Source organism: Sphaerodactylus townsendi, linkage group LG07 (genome assembly GCF_021028975.2).
Source record: "Sphaerodactylus townsendi isolate TG3544 linkage group LG07, MPM_Stown_v2.3, whole genome shotgun sequence".
Taxonomy (NCBI): domain Eukaryota; kingdom Metazoa; phylum Chordata; class Lepidosauria; order Squamata; family Sphaerodactylidae; genus Sphaerodactylus; species Sphaerodactylus townsendi.
Genome location: NC_059431.1, coordinates 80,477,416 through 80,498,954, shown reverse-complemented (window position 1 = coordinate 80,498,954; position 21,539 = coordinate 80,477,416). Strand labels below are relative to the sequence as shown.

At 41.4% G+C, this 21,539-nt stretch overlaps 1 protein-coding gene across 1 annotated transcript in view; it reads right to left on the bottom strand.

The window, feature by feature from the left end:
• Window positions 1–21,539, bottom strand: part of LOC125437011 (E3 ubiquitin-protein ligase UHRF2-like) — a 63,743-nt gene that overhangs the window by 24,064 nt on the left and 18,140 nt on the right. Inside the window, exons 2-3 of the mRNA XM_048504382.1 lie at window positions 15,579–15,821; window positions 8,144–8,406 (exon numbers count right to left, since the gene is read on the bottom strand). Of these exons, the coding sequence (XP_048360339.1) occupies window positions 8,144–8,406; window positions 15,579–15,821 (506 nt within the window). The remainder of the gene's footprint in view (window positions 1–8,143; window positions 8,407–15,578; window positions 15,822–21,539) is intronic.

Below are 21,539 nucleotides of genomic sequence, written 5' to 3'. Positions count from 1 at the left end.
GCTGCCGGTGGAAGGCTGAATTCATCTTGGGAATTAAGGTTGGGACTAGCCTCAGGACAACCTTGTGGAAAACGCAGAGGCCCTTTCTAGACAACAGTGCCCCCAGCTCAGGTATCCTGTGGGCAGAAATGATGGCAGTGAGGAACAAAACCTTCATCCTTGAGGACAACCTCCTGAAGAGGTTCAAAGGGAGGTTTAATGAGAATCAATAGCACCAAGTGAAGCCACCAGACAGGCAATCTATGGATGGGCAGAAGGTGATTGTTGTCTGGAGGCCGGCTCGCCGGCTATTGAAGACACAATTGTAGAGATGGCTGCAACCTTTGCATTTCCTCTCTCATGAATCTCTGTATTTCCTTCCTCATTGAGCGTTGTATGAGGGCCAATAAGTCCCAGGGACAAAAAGGCCTCCATTCTGCAATCTAAAAAGATTGCCCTCTCACAATATCCAACAGGAGAAAGGTCAGTCTTACATTAATCCTGAAGCCTTCTGCACCATCCCTGCCACTGGAAACCTGCTGAGCTGATGTAGAAGAGGTAGATGGAAAGCAAGCCTGGCCATCGTTACCCTGGAGGGTCGAACTGGCTGTACTTGGAGGGCTCTCAGCTTATGCTGGCTTTTTCACTCCTTTTTTGCTGGTCGCACTGCACCACTTCCTTCGGAGAGGCTTGAGTTCTTGCTCTGCACCTTGGACACTCCCAAATGACTGCAGCTCCATCAGTTGAAAAGGGGTCGGTTAGCTGTTGCTGAGCTGAGAAGAGGCCCAAGGCATCATCCTCATCTGAAAGAAAAGTCTCTTCCGCAAGTTCCAATGTCGCCTCGTTATGCATCTGCTTCATGGCTGAGAGGGAGCAAGAGAGAGAAAGCAGGAGGGGGCAGGTGAAGAATACGCCTTGGCTTGTCTCCTTGGTGGGCCAAGATAACCTCAGAGAAGAAGCAATCTTCACAGTGAGTATCCAAGGTGGGCCAAGATACCCTCATTACCTCAGAGAAGAAGGAACCTTCACAGTACCTCAGAGAAAAAGGAACCTTCATCCTCCAGAGGAGAATAAGGAGAAAGAGAAGGAAGGAGAAGGTCACTGAAAAAAGGAAGATTAAAGAATGAAAAGGCAACTAGGCTCAAAAAGGCAGAGAAAATGAGAAATGAGTCTCTCACTGATCTGCTCTCCCTCGAGTCAGGAAATAAACTGAGAAACTGATGCACAGAGCCCAAAAGAGAGCCAATAACAAAAAGCTGTGAAATCCTGCCTCCCGGAGGAATGGGTAGGAATAATCTATTCTCTGAAGATGCCCTCCATCTCAGAGTGAGAATAATCTTCACCTATGCCTGATCAGGCAGCAATAATCCACACCTACCTAGGACACCTGCCCTTCCTCTAAGCCCAGAGGCCAGCCATGTGTAGGTAAAATACATGTTCAATCCAATCTATGCAAGCACCAGATCATGCAGTCAGAGCAAGGATTTTATTTGTAATACTGATTACAGTATTTTGACTTGTATGTTAAATTTTATGCACATCCACCTTACTCAAAAATGCCATTCACGTCTTGGAAATTTCTTTTATTTTGTTTATTTCCACTTATACTTCACCTTTTTCACTGGGTCTCAAGGTGGATGACAGATGGGATGGGCATGCTAGATGGCTAGTGAGTCAAAGAGAGGTCTTGCTTCTCTACTATGTTTTGTGGAAGAATATCATCTAAACTAAGTCACAGATAACTTGCAGATTTGGAGAAATTAATGGAAAATAGTATAATTCAGTTGCTCTGCAACACATAAACAGATGCCAACTGGGATTTCAAACATCAACCATTAATCAACTTATTCAATGTCTTTATTATGCTTCAATCAAACAAAAAAGGTCTCTGGAAGAGCCAGAAGGAACAAACATACATGCTTCATAGATGGCAATTCGTTGTACAAGGATGAAAGGGAAAAAAAACATGTAATAATACCCCGATGAATGAAAATGATGTCACTTTGCTGGGATTGTACATATATACATATATGTACATGCATATAAGAATATAGGGGCTACAAAAGGGGCCTCTGAACTACTTCTACACGCTGTACTTTTTTGTAATGCATTTAGGAAGAACAGTATATGCACCAGTATATGCCTTAGAGCAGTATGTGAGGGGAAAAAAGAGAATATGACTAAAGCTCATAAGCACACAGCATTATAACGCCACAAGAAATTTAGAACTGGATCTAAAGGACATTTATAGCTTGGGCAGGGGGATTAAAACCCATTTCACCTTCCAATTTCACCCTCCTTTATGCTACATTCAATACCATTCTAGAGTTGCTTTTTAGGATGGTGTGAGAACAGTAACAGGGAAGTGGAAAGCACCATTTCCCAAGTGGAACTCTGGCTGCATGCCTCTTAAGAGGCATGACAAAAAGGTGACTGTTTTGAATATCATCAGTGCACCTTTTCTCACAAGCATGAGCTCAGAGTAGTTTGTCAGTACATAAAAGACAGGCAGATTATTAAAACAGAATGTCTAAAGGAACTTTAGAAGCCACAACACACCATTTAAACATTAGCATAAAAGCCAGCAAAAACCATGATAACCAGATCACATCTCCAGAAATTAACATAAAGCTCTCTGAAGTAAAATGGCCTCACTGGTCTCCTCAAGACCAGTAAGAAGGGATCTTCACTTTCTCTGGTAATGCATAAGAGTGGTTCAAACAAAGACACTCTTGGATAAGCAACCATCATCCTGACTTGTCTGACAAGAGATCATGTAGCCGGCACACAGTTTCATATGAGAATAAGTGGTTCTTCAGGAACTATTAAAGTTGATGTTAGTACAGCAAGAATGTCTGTGAAAGATAATACAGTAGAATAACAGAGAATAAAAGGCTTTATAGAAAAAAAGAAGTGTTTCACACAGATTAAATACCTTTAGGGATTCAAAAGGGAGGACCTTTCCAGTGAAAATAACATACAAGATGACTCAAGCAGTGGAAGATTGGAGCACCATATAATTAAGATGGCACAACAGGATGACAGACGAGCTGAAGGAACATAAAGGAGAAAAGATACTGGGCATATTTACTTTATTTATACCTCACGGGGACCTAAAGCAGCTTATGTTATTCTCCCCATTTTATCTTCACAACAAACTGGAGGCTGAGAGAAAATGAAGCCAATTATCTGGAACAAAGCATGGAATTTGCCAGAACTGGCGTAGCTAGAATACAGTGGTGCTGGAGATGTGTGGGTCTGGATGATAATGGAAGTCTGGGGAAAATAAAATGGTTGCTAGACAGGGAAACTGAAGCGAAGCCTGGGTGAAGCGGCTGACCTGGAGACAGGCAAGACTATAATTCAGTTCTGGGATCTATTGCTGCTACTACTTCTACTACCACTTTTCTCTTCTACTACTCTTTTCTGGCTGCACAGCTCTGTAATTCATTTAAGCCTTGAAAGTCCAAGGAGAATATTCTGTTCATTTAAAAGCAAGACAGCAATTGAAAAACCAACCTTAGCACTACTGAATACAAGAAGAAACTTATAAGAAATGTGAAATTTTGCATCTGAAGTCTAGTACCAGTAGTATAAAATAAATCACATAAGGGGGCACACATTTATGATTAAACTAAGCTGCATGAACAACTGCAGAGATTTTTGTACAATTTAAAATGTTTAGTCAAGGACTGGAGGGCAGAAAAAAAGAACACCAAGTTGAATAGGAACAGGGAAAGGGACACAAAGACTGGGAGCAATGAGGATGGTCAATGAATTGCAGAGAATATAGCCATGCTAATTCTATTCATAGCCTCCTATCCCTTTTAGAAACAATTCTTGTAAGTTTCCCATTTATTGTTCAATCCATAAAGACTGGAGAAGTATATATATATTGAAAGAACATGGGTTTCTGAAGGTTTGGATATCACTGCAATATTCATTACAAACCCATACTTGTACTATAAGTTTGTGGTTATGAAGATTTTCAAAATATCTAATAATATTTCTGCCTACTTCCTATATTTGTGCAAAACTCCTCTTCTACATACACACCTTAAACTGTGAACCATAGCAGCACACTACAGCACTCAAAATGAAGCACTGCAGTAAATGAAACAATGCTAAGATAAGAAACAAAGGAAATTCTCATTCCATCTGCACCAGACAAACCATTTTCACCAGACCCTGAAAACCAATAATGAAGCACACACATTATCCTCTAAACTCATATATTGCCCTTGTATAGTTTAAGCATTATAATCCTAGCAAAATATTAAAGGAATACAATTAAATGAATATGTATACCAAGTTTAATTATGCTACCTGATTAATCTGACCTTGGAATGGATACAATTCAAATCACACTGAAAACTATGTCAAATTTCTCATGGACTTTAACAGTTTGTGATTACAGCTGATTATATCACATCTGAAATAGAAACTAACAGTTTTTGGGAAAATGTGTTACAAGATACCAACATTATTTTACTAGAAAAGCGTTCCTAATAAAAGTATGAAGTCTTAATATATGTATTTAAACCTAAAACTTGAAAACATACTACACAATAGAGACTCTATTCTGTGAAAGCTTAACCCTGCTGAACCTGCTTCTAATTTTAAATATTAATGCTAACATAGCAGAACTCTCACGTGATCTTCCATCTCTATGGAAACCTTTCTTAGCAATTGGTTGCCCATGAAGAAAGACTCCCGTTTTTCTTGACCACAGGCTCTATTTGAACATTCCTAGAATGTGATGCAAACAAAAAACGTTAACCCTCCATGAGCATGCAACAAATCTATCTTGAAAATAAGCATTTTTAGAAAATACTTCCCGACTTTCCTCTAATTAGAATTTGAAGATAAAACCATTTTGATCCATTTACTGGATATAAAATCGAAACTGGTAGTACATAATAACTGTTTCAGATGCAGTTTTTCCCTCTCTTTTCTAATCATTTAACTGGCAACCTGAATCAAGCTCACACAGTCTAGCAACAATAATTTGCAACAGGAAACAGGCTGGCATTCCCTAAATGAACTTTTGGATATGGTCATGCATGCATGAATGTCATGAAAGAAGAGACAAAATAATACATCCCGTATCATCTTTTATGTTATCAATACTACATTTCCTGCTGGAGAGCTAGAAAAATCACTTTCCCAGTCTCATTCCACACAGCCTATAACAAGTTGCAATAATAACAAATGAACTTGTTTTCCCTTTTGATACATGGAAAACTAATTCATTCCTAACGATTGCAACTCGTTATAAATATGCTGTGCAGAATCCACTACACACTGAATAATACACTTTCAATATACTGTGCGACTGGATTTTACTGTAGTGGATTCTGCACAGCATATTTATAAACAGTTGCCATTATTAGAAATGAACTTATTTTCCTAAATGAGTTCAATGCATTGTTGAAGGCTTTTACGGCTGGAATCACTGAAGTGTTGTAATTGTTATAAAGGAGTTGCATAAACCAGTAGCATTTTTTCCTGATGTTTCGCCTAAATTCACCACAGATGCAGGCGAAACGCCGGGAAAAAATGCTACTGGAACACACCACACAGCCTGAAAAACCCCACAACACTCCAGAAAATGAGTTCATTCATAACGATTGTAACTCGTTATAAATATGCTGTGCGGAATCCACTTATGTGAAACGGCAAAATCCACTTGCAAACAATAGCGAAGGTGCACTGAAAGTGCTGAAGGTGAATTATGTGTAAAAGAGCTATAATTTGCAACACTCCCCAAGCAATGTCAAAATTAAAAGTGCAAAAGATTCAGCAGAAGAGAGTGCACACTATTCTATTTATGAGTTGCTTGATATACATGAGAGCATTTTATTTTGCTAAGTGCAATATCTCCCTATTGTAAATAAAATAAACTGTCAATATGCTGCCAGAAATTAAAGGATATTTTCAGATCTTCTAATGTATACATTGCTTGTAACAAATTATTATGTCCATGATCAATTATGTGGTTTGCTAGCTGTTACTGCTTACTAAAAGAAAGCTGTTGATTAAAAGTAAATATTTACTCAATTAAAATAATACAAAGGAAATATTTTTGGATTTCTGAACCTGTTTCCTTTATGTTACATAAACAATGAAAGCGACACATAAATCCACACTGAACAAATGGAAAATCCCTTACTTCTGACATTCTTTACCAATTCTTTAGTTCTTACACTGTTGATTTACAAGACAGAACTTGATCCCTGTTCCCCTAAAAAAGAATCCTCTTTCATTCTTCTCCAAAACAACATCAACAATGGGAAAAAAACGTTATCCAAATAAATAAAAACAACTAGTTAGTTGAGAAAACTGGGTGGCAGCAGTTTTGTCAAACCTTCCATTTAGTGTGAACTTCCAGAAAGTACACCATCACAGTTCTTCGGAGCGCTCTCAGCTCCACCTACCTCACAGGGTGTTTGTTGTGGGAAAGGAATTTGTAAGCCCTTTTGAGTCTCCTTGCAGGAGAGAAAGGGGGGATATAAATCCAAACTACTACTCTTTCTTCTTCTTCCATTGTGACAACTGACTATTTCTCCCTGCATCCTAATAATGATGCTAGGACAGATATTGAGTTAACTGGTACCCTCCCCCTGAACCCTTTTGATAAATGAGTACTACCTTGACCATTTTCCAGTCCTCTGGTACAGAGACTGATTTTGTCCTGTTTTTAAAAGGCACAACTGAACTGTATCACAGTAGCATTAAATTGCTCTAGAGGAATCAGGTTCTCCTCTGAAAGTTTGCCTAGAATTCTGACAAAAACATGACTGGGGTCCAGTGAAGTTATCATAAATCAGTACAGAAGAAACCAGGAACTTAAGTTCCAAGGCCAAATGTAACCTTCAAAAACAGTTTGCTAACCCAAAACTTTTGGGACTCCCAGGGCCATATGGAAAAAAAAAACAGCAGAAATCATACTACATCAGTCAATGAAGCCCCAATGTAGAAGAACCAGAAAGGCATAAGAGACACTCCATCTTTGATACAACCAGGAAGAACACTAAATTGTTCGCTGCAGGGGGGAAATGGAATAAAATGCCAGCCCAATGAGAGGCAAGAATTGCTCCATGAGAAATTATACACCTCAATCGAAGGATTTAACTTGTGGCTCCAAAAGATCATTCCCAAATACCAGCATCAGAAACTCCCGAATACTTAAGCAGATTTCCAAATAGCAGTCTATCGGACAGAATGATCTAGCCAACTTCCTCAGTTAATCACAAAGTCAGCATCATCTTCTGCCAAAATGTACCTATCTTCCAGTACAGTTCCTGATGAGACAACATCTACACCTCCCAAAACACCTATGAGAAGTATTTTAGGTTAGTTTCATTTTGCAGACCTATATTCAGCACCAGAGGGACACTATGGGACCAGTCACAAACTGTCAGCCTCAACCCTGGCAAATATTTGGATGGGAGACCCCCAAAGAATACTAGTATCATGATGGAAATGGCAAACCACCTCTCAGTGTTTGTTGCCTTGAAAACCCTACAGGGTCACCATATGTCAGTTGTGACTAGATAGCAAAAATATGTCTGAGAACTGTTTCTTGCTTTACAAGCTGACCTGCTTATTCATATTTGTCCCATGTTGTGCCAAAAGATGTTGTGTGTTGAAAACAGTGGCTATAGCACGGGGATTTGGTAATTGTCCACTGTTCTCCATTCCTTCCTAGGTGTGGCTCACCCATGCAAATTAAGTGAAATTTCTGCATAGATGTATAATATTAAAGTGACACTGATACCCACTTCCTTGAAATAAAGTAAACACACACAAGCTCTCCAAGAAAATTACATCTAATGAAAGATAAGTAAATAATGGCCAAAAACTGCCTTCCTGATTATTTCTTCATTGTCTTTCAAGCCCATTCAGAGTATTTTGTTATTTCCAGATAATTAGTTTCAGAAGTGAAGTAAACATTTCATCCCAATTCTTAGGAAGAACCATATCACTCCTAATAAATTCACTATATTCAACAAAATGTTTTATGCCGTTTAAAATTCTGCTTTCTTGGAACTGTAAAATTTGAGCTTGTTTTCTTAAGGATGCCAGTTTCTTGGGAAATTCTTAGTTTATACAAACCATATAAACTCACATGTGTCCTCATAAAAATATCAGCAGCACTTACTCATCATACTTGATATGATAAATAATATCTCCATCATTGTCCATATAATCTGAATAAGATGTGGAAGGCGTATTGTCCAAATTATTTGTCTTTTCTCTTGAGTGATCTTGGCTTAAGTTTCCATTAGTCCTTCTGTAATTACTTCCACTTTTTCCTTGAGCTTTTCCATTTTTATGTCCTTTTGTTGCTCGAGTAACATTATGTATATGAGATTCAAACCAGGATCCAATCGTGTCATCTCGGGCATCCACCAATTCATTTATCTAAAATAAATTTGACAATTAATGATTGCTATGTTGAAAAATAAATGTAACTATGTGGACACTTCAAGCTAGTTATGTTCTCAGTTACAATACAACACATCACTTTAACTACCTACACATCCTAAATAGAATGCTGCATATTTACAATGCAATCTGAAGCAAAGTTACACCCTTGAAGTTAACAGTTATAGAAGGATAGGACTGCATTATTAGAGCACCACTCTGATTTGACTTAAAAGGTGTCAGAATTTTTTTAAAAGAAACAGCCACAGATTTAATAAAACAGTTTTATTGTTTTACTCTTCACATCTCCATGGCATTGTGCACATAAAGAAACTAAGCACATTTGAAGTCTCCAGATTTTAGCATGAAGGTTTCCAATATTTCATTGGTTTTCTCCATAATTATATCCTCTCAACAGATGTTTCCATATCCACATAACACAGCTAGTCCTAGATTTAAAAAAAAACCTGTTCACTTCCCCCACCTTCCACATACACATCTTCCAACAAAAGAACTTAGCACTGCCAACAGTAATTGATAACGTTCTCGCATAGTATTCCACACAATATTGCACATTTATTGTGTAAAAAGTGGTTGGAATACGTTTGTTGAATGAATTCAGATCTCTCTCTTCATTAAACACTTCCAGAAAGAGAGAGATCACACCATCTTGTCACTGAAAACACAGTACTACATTTCAAAATCTAAAAGAGCGATTTATGGCTCTCCCTACCAATCTAAAACAGGTGGGGCAGGTTGGTTGACAAAAAGTCACATGGCCAAAAAAACTTTATTGGCCAATGCCAGACAGAACTGGGCATGAATAAAACTACCCCTTCTACCATATCCACACTTCTATGTGGTTTTTCAAAATCTGTGTATATATGTCTTTAGGGAGATTTTTTTTAAAAAATCTGTGCGTATATTTCTTTAGGGGGAGATATTCTCACACTATATCTCAGAAGCATTTATAAATCCCCTTTAAACAATGGCAAATTGTAGCAGCTTCCTCTACATCACTTTATGAACTTTTTTTACTATTGAGAAAAAATTACTTATTTGAGCTTTCTTTTGAAAAATGAAAGACTCCATTGGGACTGCCAGCATGAGAATAGCACTTAAGAATAAGACAGAATGTTATGTTGTCTGGAAAAAATTCTTAGGTTGTCTAAATTCAACTATATACTTATTCAAGGCAATGAGCCAATTCCTAGTTAGTGGTTTGAAAACGGAATAAAGCTACCGTAAACATGGCTTCATGAATCTTTGCATTTCACAGGTCAAACTAATTATATTATTAACGTTTTCATGCTATTCTATAGGAAGTTTAAGTTCATACAACTTAGATAGTCTGCCCATTTCCCCCAAAATCATCCAGCTGATTGCAGCTATGTTATTGTTACAATTCAACATTTCTATTAAGACATAATACTCGAATTCTAAATAAATACAAACTTAACTGAACTACTTGGAAATAAAATTTTATTCACTTATTTTAACAATATTTACTTGTTTAAGACTGTAGCATTAACATACAAATCTGTTCAAAATTTATCACAAATGCAGCTTTATTTATATTTTTGCTATTGTTTTTGTCAAGTCACAGCTGACTTACGGTGACCCTGTAGGGTTGAGTTTTCAAGGCAAGAGATACTGGAAAGTGGTTTGCCATTGTCTGCCTCTGCATCAGAACCCGGGTATTCCTTAGAGGTCTCCCATACAAGTACAGGGCTGGGAGTATGTGACTTGTCAAGTCATCCAGTAAGTTTCCATAGCAACGCTGGGGATTTCAACCAGTATTGCCCTCCATGGCCTCGTGGGCTCTCTTGCAAAACAGTTCAGTCCTCCTGTCTGCAGTATCTTTAATCTGTCCTTGTGCATCTTTGGTAAGTAAGCAGGCGGACTGCAAGGTCGCCAAGAGAGTGTCAATGAATGGGACCTGAAGCAGCTCATTGGTGTACTCGGGTAGAGCATAAAGCCTATGGAGCAAACTATGGAACTGCTTGTTAGGCTGCTCCCACTCTTTGGTGAGGTGATCTTCAAATAGTTCTGGTAAGGGAAACGGCTATTGGTTCACTCACCGTGAAGAGCCTTTCTCCAGAGAGGCGTAGGAAGTCTCTAATGGGTTCTCTCCCATAAGGGAGGTTTTTGCCCCAAATGTGGCAGAGTCTACGCGGGCAGTCCCCTGATTTTTTGGGGACTGTGAAAAAAAATGCTCGGGGGGGGGAGCATTTCCAACTGGCCCCGGCTGGGGAGTGGAAGCCCCGGCTGCTGCTGCCCGCGTAGACTCTGCCACATTTGGGGCAAAAACCTCCCTTATGGGAGAGAACCCATTAGAGACTTCCTACGTCTCCTGGAGAAAAACCTTTTTTGTTTGGTGGGGAGCTGGAAAATACTCAGCATCCCCTTTAGGTCTGAATTTGTGCTTAGGCTTCTCAGACTCCTCACTCCCCGCAGCCTCCTCCAGATGCAGTGCTGCTACAGCTTTGGATAAGAGGTACTGATAATCATCGGGGTTGAAAAAACGTGACGCCTGTTCCTGGACAGCTATGTCCTCAGGAATGTCTTCCCCCGAAGAAGGTGGCTCTATATCGCCATGTACAGAGTCTGAGGACCCTAGGGGTGTGTAGTCGGGGCTCATCCTGGGTTTTTTAAGTGCTGCCTTGGTCTTCCAAAGTGCGTGTGCCCATTTATTATCCTTAGGTGGGGGTTTGGGAGCCCTATCCTGATCACCCTGGGAGGGATTTGGGAACCCAAAATCCTTGAGGTGATCCCTGAACATGTTCACTATATCCTCCTTCATGGTTGTTCTCTCAACAGAATAAGATTTCGGCTTTAAAGGAGGATAAGTTCTCACCCATCTGCTGGGAATCAGCTGATGTTGGTAGAGCGTTGGAAGCCGATTCCAAGCCAGAGGTGACCTGGAGAAGGGCCCCAGAGCATCCTAAGCTCTCATCTTCTAAAACGCGCCTCCCCACAGCTGCAGCAACCATTTTAGGAGCGATTGCAATTTTGGCACCGAAAACCTCATTGACAGAGTGTGCCTCTAGAGAGGACTCTGGTGCGGGGAAAAGGAAGCAGGTCACCTGATGTAGGAACATATCATCCCTGGTCAGTGAAGAGGAGGTGTCAAGCTGGCCGTCCTCCTCAGAAGACAGGAAAACTTTTCCCTTGTGGGGTACTGCGATTGCCATTCGCCCCCCTTAGCTGCCCTTGTACTGAAAGGACAAACAGGCAGAGGCCAGCAAAGACACCCGAAAAGGAGCGTCTCATTAAAGCTACATGTAGTCCTTTCTATCAAAATTTGCAGGCAGCAAGGTTTGTAAGTTGGAAAGGAAACTGAAGAATAGAAAAAGGCAAGACAGTGTCCCTGAGGCAGGAAGAGAACTGGAGAGCAAAGGGAGCAGAGACCAACTGCCAACAAGATGGAAATCAATCAAGTTTTTCCTGCCTCCCTGACTGGGTGGTTGAAGAAATACCCAGCTGTCCTCTCGATCAATTTGAGATGAAAACTGTTACCTAATCATCTGTAATGAATAAGAATTTCTACCAGGCAACCAAAAAGCAGAACAACAAAAAGATGGGATTTCTTCCTTTTCTGAACCACAAGTAACTTCCACAGATATGCACAGGCAGACAAGCTAGATTTAGTGAACCAGTAACTTTATAGATATCTCTGCAGGACTATGTTGAGAATTAAACAAATTACTAGATTTGTTTTTTAGGGGAGGGGAATTATCTCACATCTCATTGGTTTGAGAGTCTGAGATGTTTGTTAACTTGCAGGAAGTCAGTTGCTGGTTTGCTCAGATCATTCTGAGCTATTAAGACGTAAAAACATTTCGCTACCATGTGCCTCCTTACTGGTGGCACTTGCTACCTAGACTGGTCTACTTTAGAAGTGGGGAAGACAGGGATGAGAGGGTTGAAAGTTGACTGGATGGTTCTGCTGTAAATTGAGTTAGATGGCTTTGCAATTCTGACCATTTGAAATAATTTTTTAGTTCCCATCCATTCTCTAGCCAGTAAAATATGGGACAACTCTAAGCCTGACAACTACAGCAGATCCTGCAACAAGTGTTAGCAAGATTTTTGTTCCCATGAAGAACATAAAGCAGAGGGGGCTGCACACATTAATCTGAACTCCCTGACAAATGTTTGCCTGCACTACCTTTATTACAATGCGTCTTCCTATTCTTGCTAGAATACCACAAGCACCATACTGCACTCTCCCTCAGATCGTCTTCTAGTTGAAAATATTGAGAAGAGAGAAACAGGTAGAGGAGTGATCAAGAGAAGGTTCCCAATAGCTAAATCTGGCCCATAACCTACTCACTGGATCACAATAAATTACATCAAAAACCTTAAATTAAAGTGGTACATGGCACTGTTCCAGCATAAGTGAGCTGAGAGTTATGACTCCAAGCTGTGTTACCACACTGCACTCCCCAGCCCTGGTAATAGGCTTCTACGAACTGAACCATTAACAATGCCTGAATTCCAGCTGCAGCAGTAGGTACTTCAGTATCAGCAAATTTCTATGGTAACTGAATATTAAATGAGGCATGTGAAAAGGCTGCTACATTTTCAGCCAAATCAAACCAGACCACAGACTAATTTGGAGTACAAGTCTGTAAAATAATGCGAGAAATCTGGATTGGTACGCCTTTTGAAGTGAAGGAAAATATAATCTACTAGTGGGGACCGGCCACGCGTTGCTGTGGCAATTGTCCTTCTCATCACAGTCTGCAACCCACACAGATGTCCATGCAGGTCCAATGATCCCCAGCATAGCCTTTTGGGAGCAGCAGTGGCGTAGTGGCTAAGAGCAGGTGCACTCTGATCTGGAGGAACCAGGTTTGATTCCCAGCTCTGCAGCTTGAGTTGTGGAGGCTTATCTGGGGAATTCAGATTAGCGTGTGCACTCCCACACACACCAGTTGTGACCTTGGCCTAGTCACAGCTTTTCGGAGCTCTCTCAGCCCCACCTACCTCACAGGGTGTTTGTTGTGAGGGGTGAAGGGCAAGGAGGTTGCAAGCCCCTTTGGGTCTCCTACAGGAGAGAAAGGGGGGGGGATATAAATCCAAACTACTACTACTACTACTACTACTACTTCTCCTCCTCCTCCTTCTCCTTCTTTTGGGGTGGTCAAATGGAATCCCTCTTTCCCTTTTCAATTCACATTATTATATGGTGCTGTCTTGGTTTTTTAGTATAAGGTAACCCTTCCCATTCTACAACGGAACTGTCCAGAGTGCGAATCCCTCAGTCCATGAGGCTGGTTGACATGCACAGTCCTGGCTTGGGTAAGGCAGAACTGGGGCAAGGAGGCTATCCCAGTCAGGCAGCAGAGGCAGGGTGGTGAGGCGTTCAGATCGAGGCCAGTTCCCTGGGTTTTTAAAGGGCCACGTGCAAAAGAAGCGGAGCCAGTAGTGTTGGATCGCCCCCACCCCGTGGATTTTCTTAGAAGAAAAAGGCAAACTCCAGCTTGCTTTTAGTAAAAGAGAACTGTGGCGAATATGGGTGAGGAAGTGGGTAAGTGGTGGCTGGATGTGAGGGAGGGCAGAGTGAGGTGTGTGAGGATGAGCTGAATGTGTATGAAAGTATGTGCGTTGTGTGGTAGCAGTGGGTGAGGCACAGAGAGTGAAAGTTACCTGCATGGGAACCCTACCTGACGTCTCACATGGCAAAGTGTGTATGTGTTTCACTTATTACCTACCAGTATTACCTAATTACTGTTTTCACTGCTCATCTCTGGCCATCTCTGCAGACATTCTAAGGGCATACCAAGCCCTCAGGCCACAGACAGGCTGCACGAACATTCTAAGGGTGACAGTTAAGCAGAGCCAGCTTCATGGCCTGGTGCGCCAGGAAAAAGATGTTTTACCTGGCTCAGGTATGGACTTTTGGCGATTTGAAGGTCCGATTACCTGCCAGCAACAGGGAGGGACGTCATGTGAAAATTTGGGGGCGATCTGTCCAGCTGTTTCGGTGTTAGGGCAAGACCAACAAACGAATTTTTTTCTAGCAACACAGTACCAAAGAAGCAAACTGTAAATGTTACAGACCATGTCTCTTAAGCAAAAAAGCAGCGCTGCACTCTCTACTAAACAGTATTAATCTAGCAAGAAAACATTAACAATGAACAAAACAGGCACAACAAACAAGCATGTAATTCCCAATAACTAGTATCTGCCCAGTAAAGTTCTCAGTGTCCTTATAATAATTCAACAAATTATTAAAAATGACTAGTAACACAACAGTATCAAATTTACAAAAGAAAGATTCAAAAGTATAAGGGAAGTTCTTACTCGCTTTTTTACTCTACCAGTTGATAAATGATCACCAGCTAGAAATAAAAGCACTCCTAATCACCTTCCAAAATTGAATAAAGTTGGGAATTTTAACATCACAGCTATATCTACCACCCATAGATTTTATCATGCTTTCTAAAAAGAGGCAGGCTGGGACAACCCCTCATTTTCATAGAACAGGAAAACCCAAGGGCTGATATATCTTTCCTATTTTCTGGAACCAATTATCCACTAATAATTGGTGTAATGGATGGTGTAATCAATGGATGTTTGGCTTTTTTTTTTTAGAAACAGAACTACTGCACTACAATTAACTTTTGAAATGGGCAGTCCAATCTGGGGGACGGGGGGAGAGAGAGAGAGATCTGGTCTTGGAGTCGTGCCAGCACATGTGCCCAACCCGCTGGCTTAAGTGGAAAACCCGATCAGTCCCAAATGCAGATAACAGCATTTTGCCAGCATAACAATTATCTGCAGATGAAACCAGAGAAGGCTCTCATGTTATTGAAAGAACAAAGAGATGTAAGTCACAATCCCAAACTCTGCTTTCGATTGCATGGCCAAAACTAAAGAGCCATCAGTATTTCTCTTAGATTGCATCACAGAATGCAGGGAAGGAAAACCTGACCACTTACTGGCTTCACCTAATTAACTAAACTTGCATCTAAAGAATAAAGCCCCCCACAGGATACTTTTTTCTAGGGTACAGATATTTCACTTTAGACAGGGGCTGAAAGTATAAATCTCAATTTGTTTTAAAGAAGAGTAACTTTTTATCACATTGGTCACATGAATAAACTGTACCCAGAGATAAGCCTGCAGGTGCAGTCCAAGACTTTGAAAGATACATTTACCTTATACTGTCCAATACCAGGATCAATAAGAAACGAGCGGGCTGATGTAGAAGGCTCATTGGATGATCCTCTGTTTGCTCCTTGCTTGGTTTTGTTCTTACAGTTGGCAACTGCACAGGGAACAGCCTTTCCATCTTTGTTAGTTAATGGAGTAGTAACAGCATCAGACTCAGAACGTATCAAAAGCTGAACTATATCATTCAGTCCAACATTATAATCAAATAATGTATGTCCATCTTCAAGCTGTCCAAAATAAAAATGTAAAAGTTATTTCAAAAATCTTTCTTACACATAAAAAGAACTGCATCACTATACCACTATACATCACTAAAAAAATGTTCCGCACAAAGGTAGAAAAGAAACATGAGCACGAGAAAAACAATTACTACTGATTTGCAAGAACACATTAAAGAATTCATGTTGTTTTATAAACAGATAAGTATTACAACAGCTCTTAAAGTGCTTATGCAAGAGTTTGTGTACACTATTATTTCCACTGTTCTTGAACAATATTCCAGTGTAAAAGTCCCCAACATAGTGCCCATGGGTACCATGGCACCTGCTGAAGCCTTTCCTGGCACATGCCAAGTATTTTTTTGAGAAAGTAGATGTGGCCAGGTGCCCAAAATGGCTTCTGATTAGTCCTTGGGATCTGATTGGCTGTTCAAATTGAAATGACATTGTTTCAGCATAAGCTACCTGTATGTAGGAGTTGTATGATAGTCCACCGCCCTGAGCCCTTCGGGGGAGGGCGGTTTATAAACCCAATTAATAATAATAATAATAATAATAATAATAATAATAATAATAATAATAATAGCCTCAAGCACTACCAGTTGGGGCGTTGCCTGTAGGAAAGGAGGTCATTTCTTGAATGAAGACACCTGAGGGTTGATTAATGGCAATGGCCGATATAACAAGCACCATTTGCAGGCTAAGGAAGTCAGATAACTGAGGAGGACAACGAGACTGGGGAATCTTTTCTAAAATGTGCTCAGAGGTGTGGCTTTTAAGAATTAGTATCCATCCTCTCTTGATTACCTAAAGAGACTTCCTCTGGTTCCTGAATAAAAAGGCTATTGGACTTTCTTATCATCTTGCAGCCGGGAGCTTTCTTGTGTTGTATTAGTCTGTCTGGAGGAGGAAACTCCTACACAGGAGGTTATTTCTTTGGGAGAAAGCTCGCTGGAGAAGTCAGCAGGCCACTTGTTATCTGGCATGCAAAGTTATTGAAAGGCCAGAACAACATCACAGGCTCATACACTACCATCACAGTGTTTGTTTAACTCTCTCCTCTTTTCCAGGGCACTTTTAAAAATTACTCTTCTTGTCTACTGCATTTGGGCCTCCTACGTATATGTCTCTCTATCGCCTATAGTAGCCATTTTGTGGTTGATTACATCTCTCACAATGGCCATTTTTGGTTGCATCCAATACGTATCAGAACTTTATAGCTTTAAAAGGGGCTTGGACAGATTTATGGAGAAGTCGATTTATGGCTACCAATCTTGATCCTCTTTGATCTGAGATTGCAAATGCCTTAACAGTCCAGGTGCTCGGGAGCAACAGCCGCTGAAGGCCATTGCTTTCACATCCTGCATGTGAGCTCCCAATGGCACCTGGTGGGCCACTGCGAGTAGCAGAGAGCTGGACTAGATGGACTCTGGTCTGATCCAGCTGGCTTGTTCTTATGTTCTTAACTCACACGGTGCCTTGAAGCTCAAAAAGGTTGGGGACCCCTGTTTTAGTGTAAGTTGTAAAACAATCCTTTCATTAATGTAAGTCATCTTGTGTCCAAGGAGTAATTGTTCCAATTCTGATAAGGGCAAAAAATCTTTCTTCAAACCGAATACAGATTTTCTGAACACCCTTAGTTTAACATAACAAATGTCCAAATCATGGAAATCAGAAATCCTTTTCCTACATAAAGGCTGACATAATAGAGGTTATAAAATTATGCACATAGTAGAGAGAGTTGACAAAGAACTTATTCGCCCCCCCCCCAAAAAAAATACCAGAACTTGAGAGCATACAATGAAGTTGATGGGCAGTAGATTCCAGATGGACAAAAGGAAATGCTTCTTTATGCAGTGACTGACTAAAATGGTCCATTGAATACTCACCGTGAAGGGTTCATCTCCACTGAAGACAATAAGACATCTTGAAGACGGGTGATTCCCAACCCTTCCAATAGGAAGGCAGGAAAGTATTTTCCTTGAACTTCCTGCTCCTGTTGGGAGTCGCCCCTCTCTTCAGTTTGAAAACTTCCAACGCAGTTGTGCATAACTAATTATACCTAATTGAAGCGTAAAAATACTAGAAAACATTTTGAACACTTAATTTATTACTTAACAGAAACAGGAAGTCATTGCAAAGAAGATAAATGCTAGTAACACAGAGACTAACAATATATAGAGAAGTGACTGGAACTACATACATAATGACTGGGAGAACCAAGATGCCTTCCTTTCTTCAGTGAAGGACCCTTCCCAATGAGTATCCAATGGACTGTTCTCCACTGAGGCAGGAGGACATCTTGAAGATAGGACTTCCTAGAGAAGTGTCCTAGAACACTAGGTGGGTTATAAATATTATTTCAGTATATGCTGAAGTATCTTTCCACCGAAGGCTGCATCAGAAGATGCATAAACATCAAGTTTGTAATGCTTAATGAAGGTGCATATATATTGGACCTACAGATTTTTTGTCGTCACCCTATCAGTCAGGGCAGTGTTTGTGCCAGCGCTTCATACTGAGTTTGCAGTGACTCCCTCTTGGATAGGCATTTTTGAGCTTTGTATGCCTCCACTATGCAAGTCTTTAAAGTCAAACTAATCAAGGCTCTCAAAATAGACTTGCCCTTGTTTGAGTAACTAAATGAAATAAAAAGAGACTGCTATCATGACCCTCCACTGTCTTAGCCAGAGTCATGCCACATTTCTTACTACAGAGTGTTTAAGAAGCCTTGAGATTTGTTTGCAATTCACTTCTCCCTGTACCAGTCTGCCCTTATCCAGCTTCAGCAGCTGGAGAGCAGGGGGTTGGGACTGGGTGTCATCTTCTCAAATTCTCAACATCTGAGGAACATGTGTGTGAGAGAGTGGGTAAGTATGTGACTGTACTTTCCCGCCACAGGGAAGGTAAGGGGAGGTGTTGTGGGCCTGACAGATCTATGCTGGGGGATATAATGCTTTGACAGTTCTAACAGACAATATGTCAACAGTTTTTCTGTGCTTGCAATCAATAAATAAGAATTCTTTCAAAGTACTGATTCATTTATTGGACAAGTCTGGGGTTGTGACAACTGCAACCTTCTGATGTCCTCAGTCCTGTGTAAGTACATCCTGACCACCCTCCAAAGCTTTTCTGGGGAATGTTTGGGGTTAAGACAGAAGAATGGCAAGGAAATTGCTTGGGAAATATGGAACCTACTCTCTGCATTAGATCAGAATGTGGGGTCTGTGCACAAAATGATCTTGTCCCTGTGGATTACACACAACTCTAGTGAAATTGATAGTGCCCCCAATTCAAAAACTCTGCAAGCTGATGCGATCACCACAAGGAATAATATGTTCATCCATACCATTTTAGCGTGATGTCCCTGATCAGTTCAAAGGGGGCTTTAGTCAAGGCTGAGAGAACTGTATGAAGAAGTACTGTAGTCCCGGGAAGATGGCCTGAGTCTCTAGCATGTTGATGGGTAGACAAGATTCCTCCCTTGTCCACACTCCCTGTGTGAAGGGGGTACCCATGGTTGCTCCCCAACCTTGTAGGCTTGCATCGGTGAATACCTGGGGACGATCTGGAAACAGGTACACTTTGCCCTCTGTCAAGTTTAGCCTGGACATCCACCATTGAAGATTGTCCTTTAAGTGGGATGGAATGACCAGAGATTTATCTTTTTTCTCTATTATGTCCCACTGGTATGGCCTGGGAAACTGCTGAAGGGGACTGGCGTGGAGTCTTCCCCATTGGATCATGTCTATGGTTGATATCATCAGTCCTAAGAGGCTGGTTAATTGTAGAAGAAGTTGCCGTTTGCTGCGAAGGACTGAAGACACTGATTGCTGAATTCTGAGCACCTTGTCCCTTGGAAGAGATAGGGCAGTGGTGGCGAACCTTTGGCACTCCAGATGTTATGGACTACAATTCCCATCAGCCCCTGCCAACATGGCCAAAAGGAGATAGGGTGTTCTCTTCCAATGATATCATGGCCTCTAGATGCTCCATCTGCCGCTTGGGTTCTAAGGAACTCTTTTGACGATTTATTTGGAAGCCATGCTCTTCCAAAACTTGGGATGACTCTTATCAGGTCTCGAAGGACTTGTTCTTGGAATCCGGACAAATGAGAATATCGTCCAGATATGGGTGGATGTGTATGCCGTGCTGACGGAGAAGCTCAGCAGGAGTTAGGACAGTGGAAAAGTCCCTTGGAGCTGTTGCCAATCCGAAGGGAAGTGCCCAGTATTAGTAGTGATGTTGATGCATGGCGAACCTCAATAATTTTCCGTGGGCCGGATAGATTGGCACATGAAGGTATGCTTCCATGAGCTCCAGGGATGACAGCAGGTCTCTGGGTCTCAGGGCTTCTGAAATTGATCTAAGGGTTTCCATCCTGAACTTCCATATGTGGATGTGTTTGTTAACATACTGCAGGTTCAGGCCAATCGCCATTCTTCTTTGGAACAGTAAAAAAGTGAGAGTAGACTCCTAAGGTTCTTTCTGAAGATAGGACTGGTTCGATCACTAGGATTTGTAGCAAATGTTGTATAGCTGCCGCCATTCTTCGGGCTTTGTCAGGCTGATGGCTCACTGGTGATGGCATAAAGTGAGGTCTCGGGAACTGAAGAAATTCTAAGGTGTACCCTTCAGACATGACTTGCTTGGTCCAGGCATCGACATGTTGGCCCTGCCATCTCTGACAAAAGTGGAACACTCGACCGCCAACCAGAATCCCCAGCCAGTCATGGCCAGGAAGGCCCGTCTGACCTGTTGAATCTGCCCAGTCTGTTGAAGGGACAAAAGGAGCTATTGCCCTGGAAGGACTGCTGTGGCTGCCATGCTGGTTGTCTGCCATCCTTAGAGAACCTGGGGAGGGTCCTCTGTGTCCAAAAGGATGACCCAGGAAAGAACTGAGGAGAATTGGTTCTTACAAATTTGGGTAGAGATTTCCTCTTATCTCAATTCTGCACTAGAATTTAGTCTAGTTCTCAGCTGAATAACTTGTCTCCTTGAAATTAATAACTTGTGATAACAACCATTGAATGAGGGTCTGCTTGCCACGCTCTCAGCCATGCATTTCTTCTCGCTACCATGGCAGATGCCATGGAGTGAGCAGAGAGGGAAACCACATTCAGCATGGCGTCAGCCAGAAAGGAATTTGCTATCAACACTCTTTCCAAACCCTCTCTAATACCTGTGTCCTCATGTGGAACCATGTCCAGTAGGCGCCTAATCCACACTATGGATGTACTGGCCATCATTGATGAAGTAACGAGTACTTTGATGGACATTGCAAACTACTTGTGCGCCCTCCTCAGCGCCACATCAGACCTTTTGTCTAGTGAGTTTTTAGGGTATCCCTCCCGGGATAATGGGCCTCCAGACTGCAACCCTGCCCCTGAGGCATCTACTAGTTGTACATGTAGCATTTGATTAAAATATTCTGGCACGATATATAGTCTCTTGGCTGCAGCAGGCAGTCCTCTGCTGTTGAGTGGCTTAGTCCAATCCTTCTTAATCCTACTCCGAGGTTCCGGTTCCGGCAGGCGTGAGGGAACGACCCATTGGATACTCACCATGAATGGGTCTTCTCTCGGGTGGTGAAGGCCATCTTGATGGGTTGTACTTCTTTACCAATCGCTAGTCAGGCAGGAAGAGCTTTTGGTGACTTCCTGTTGGCGCCAAAACCCAGTATCTGACGAGCAGAGAAAGTGGACAAGCAGACAAGAGAAATAGACA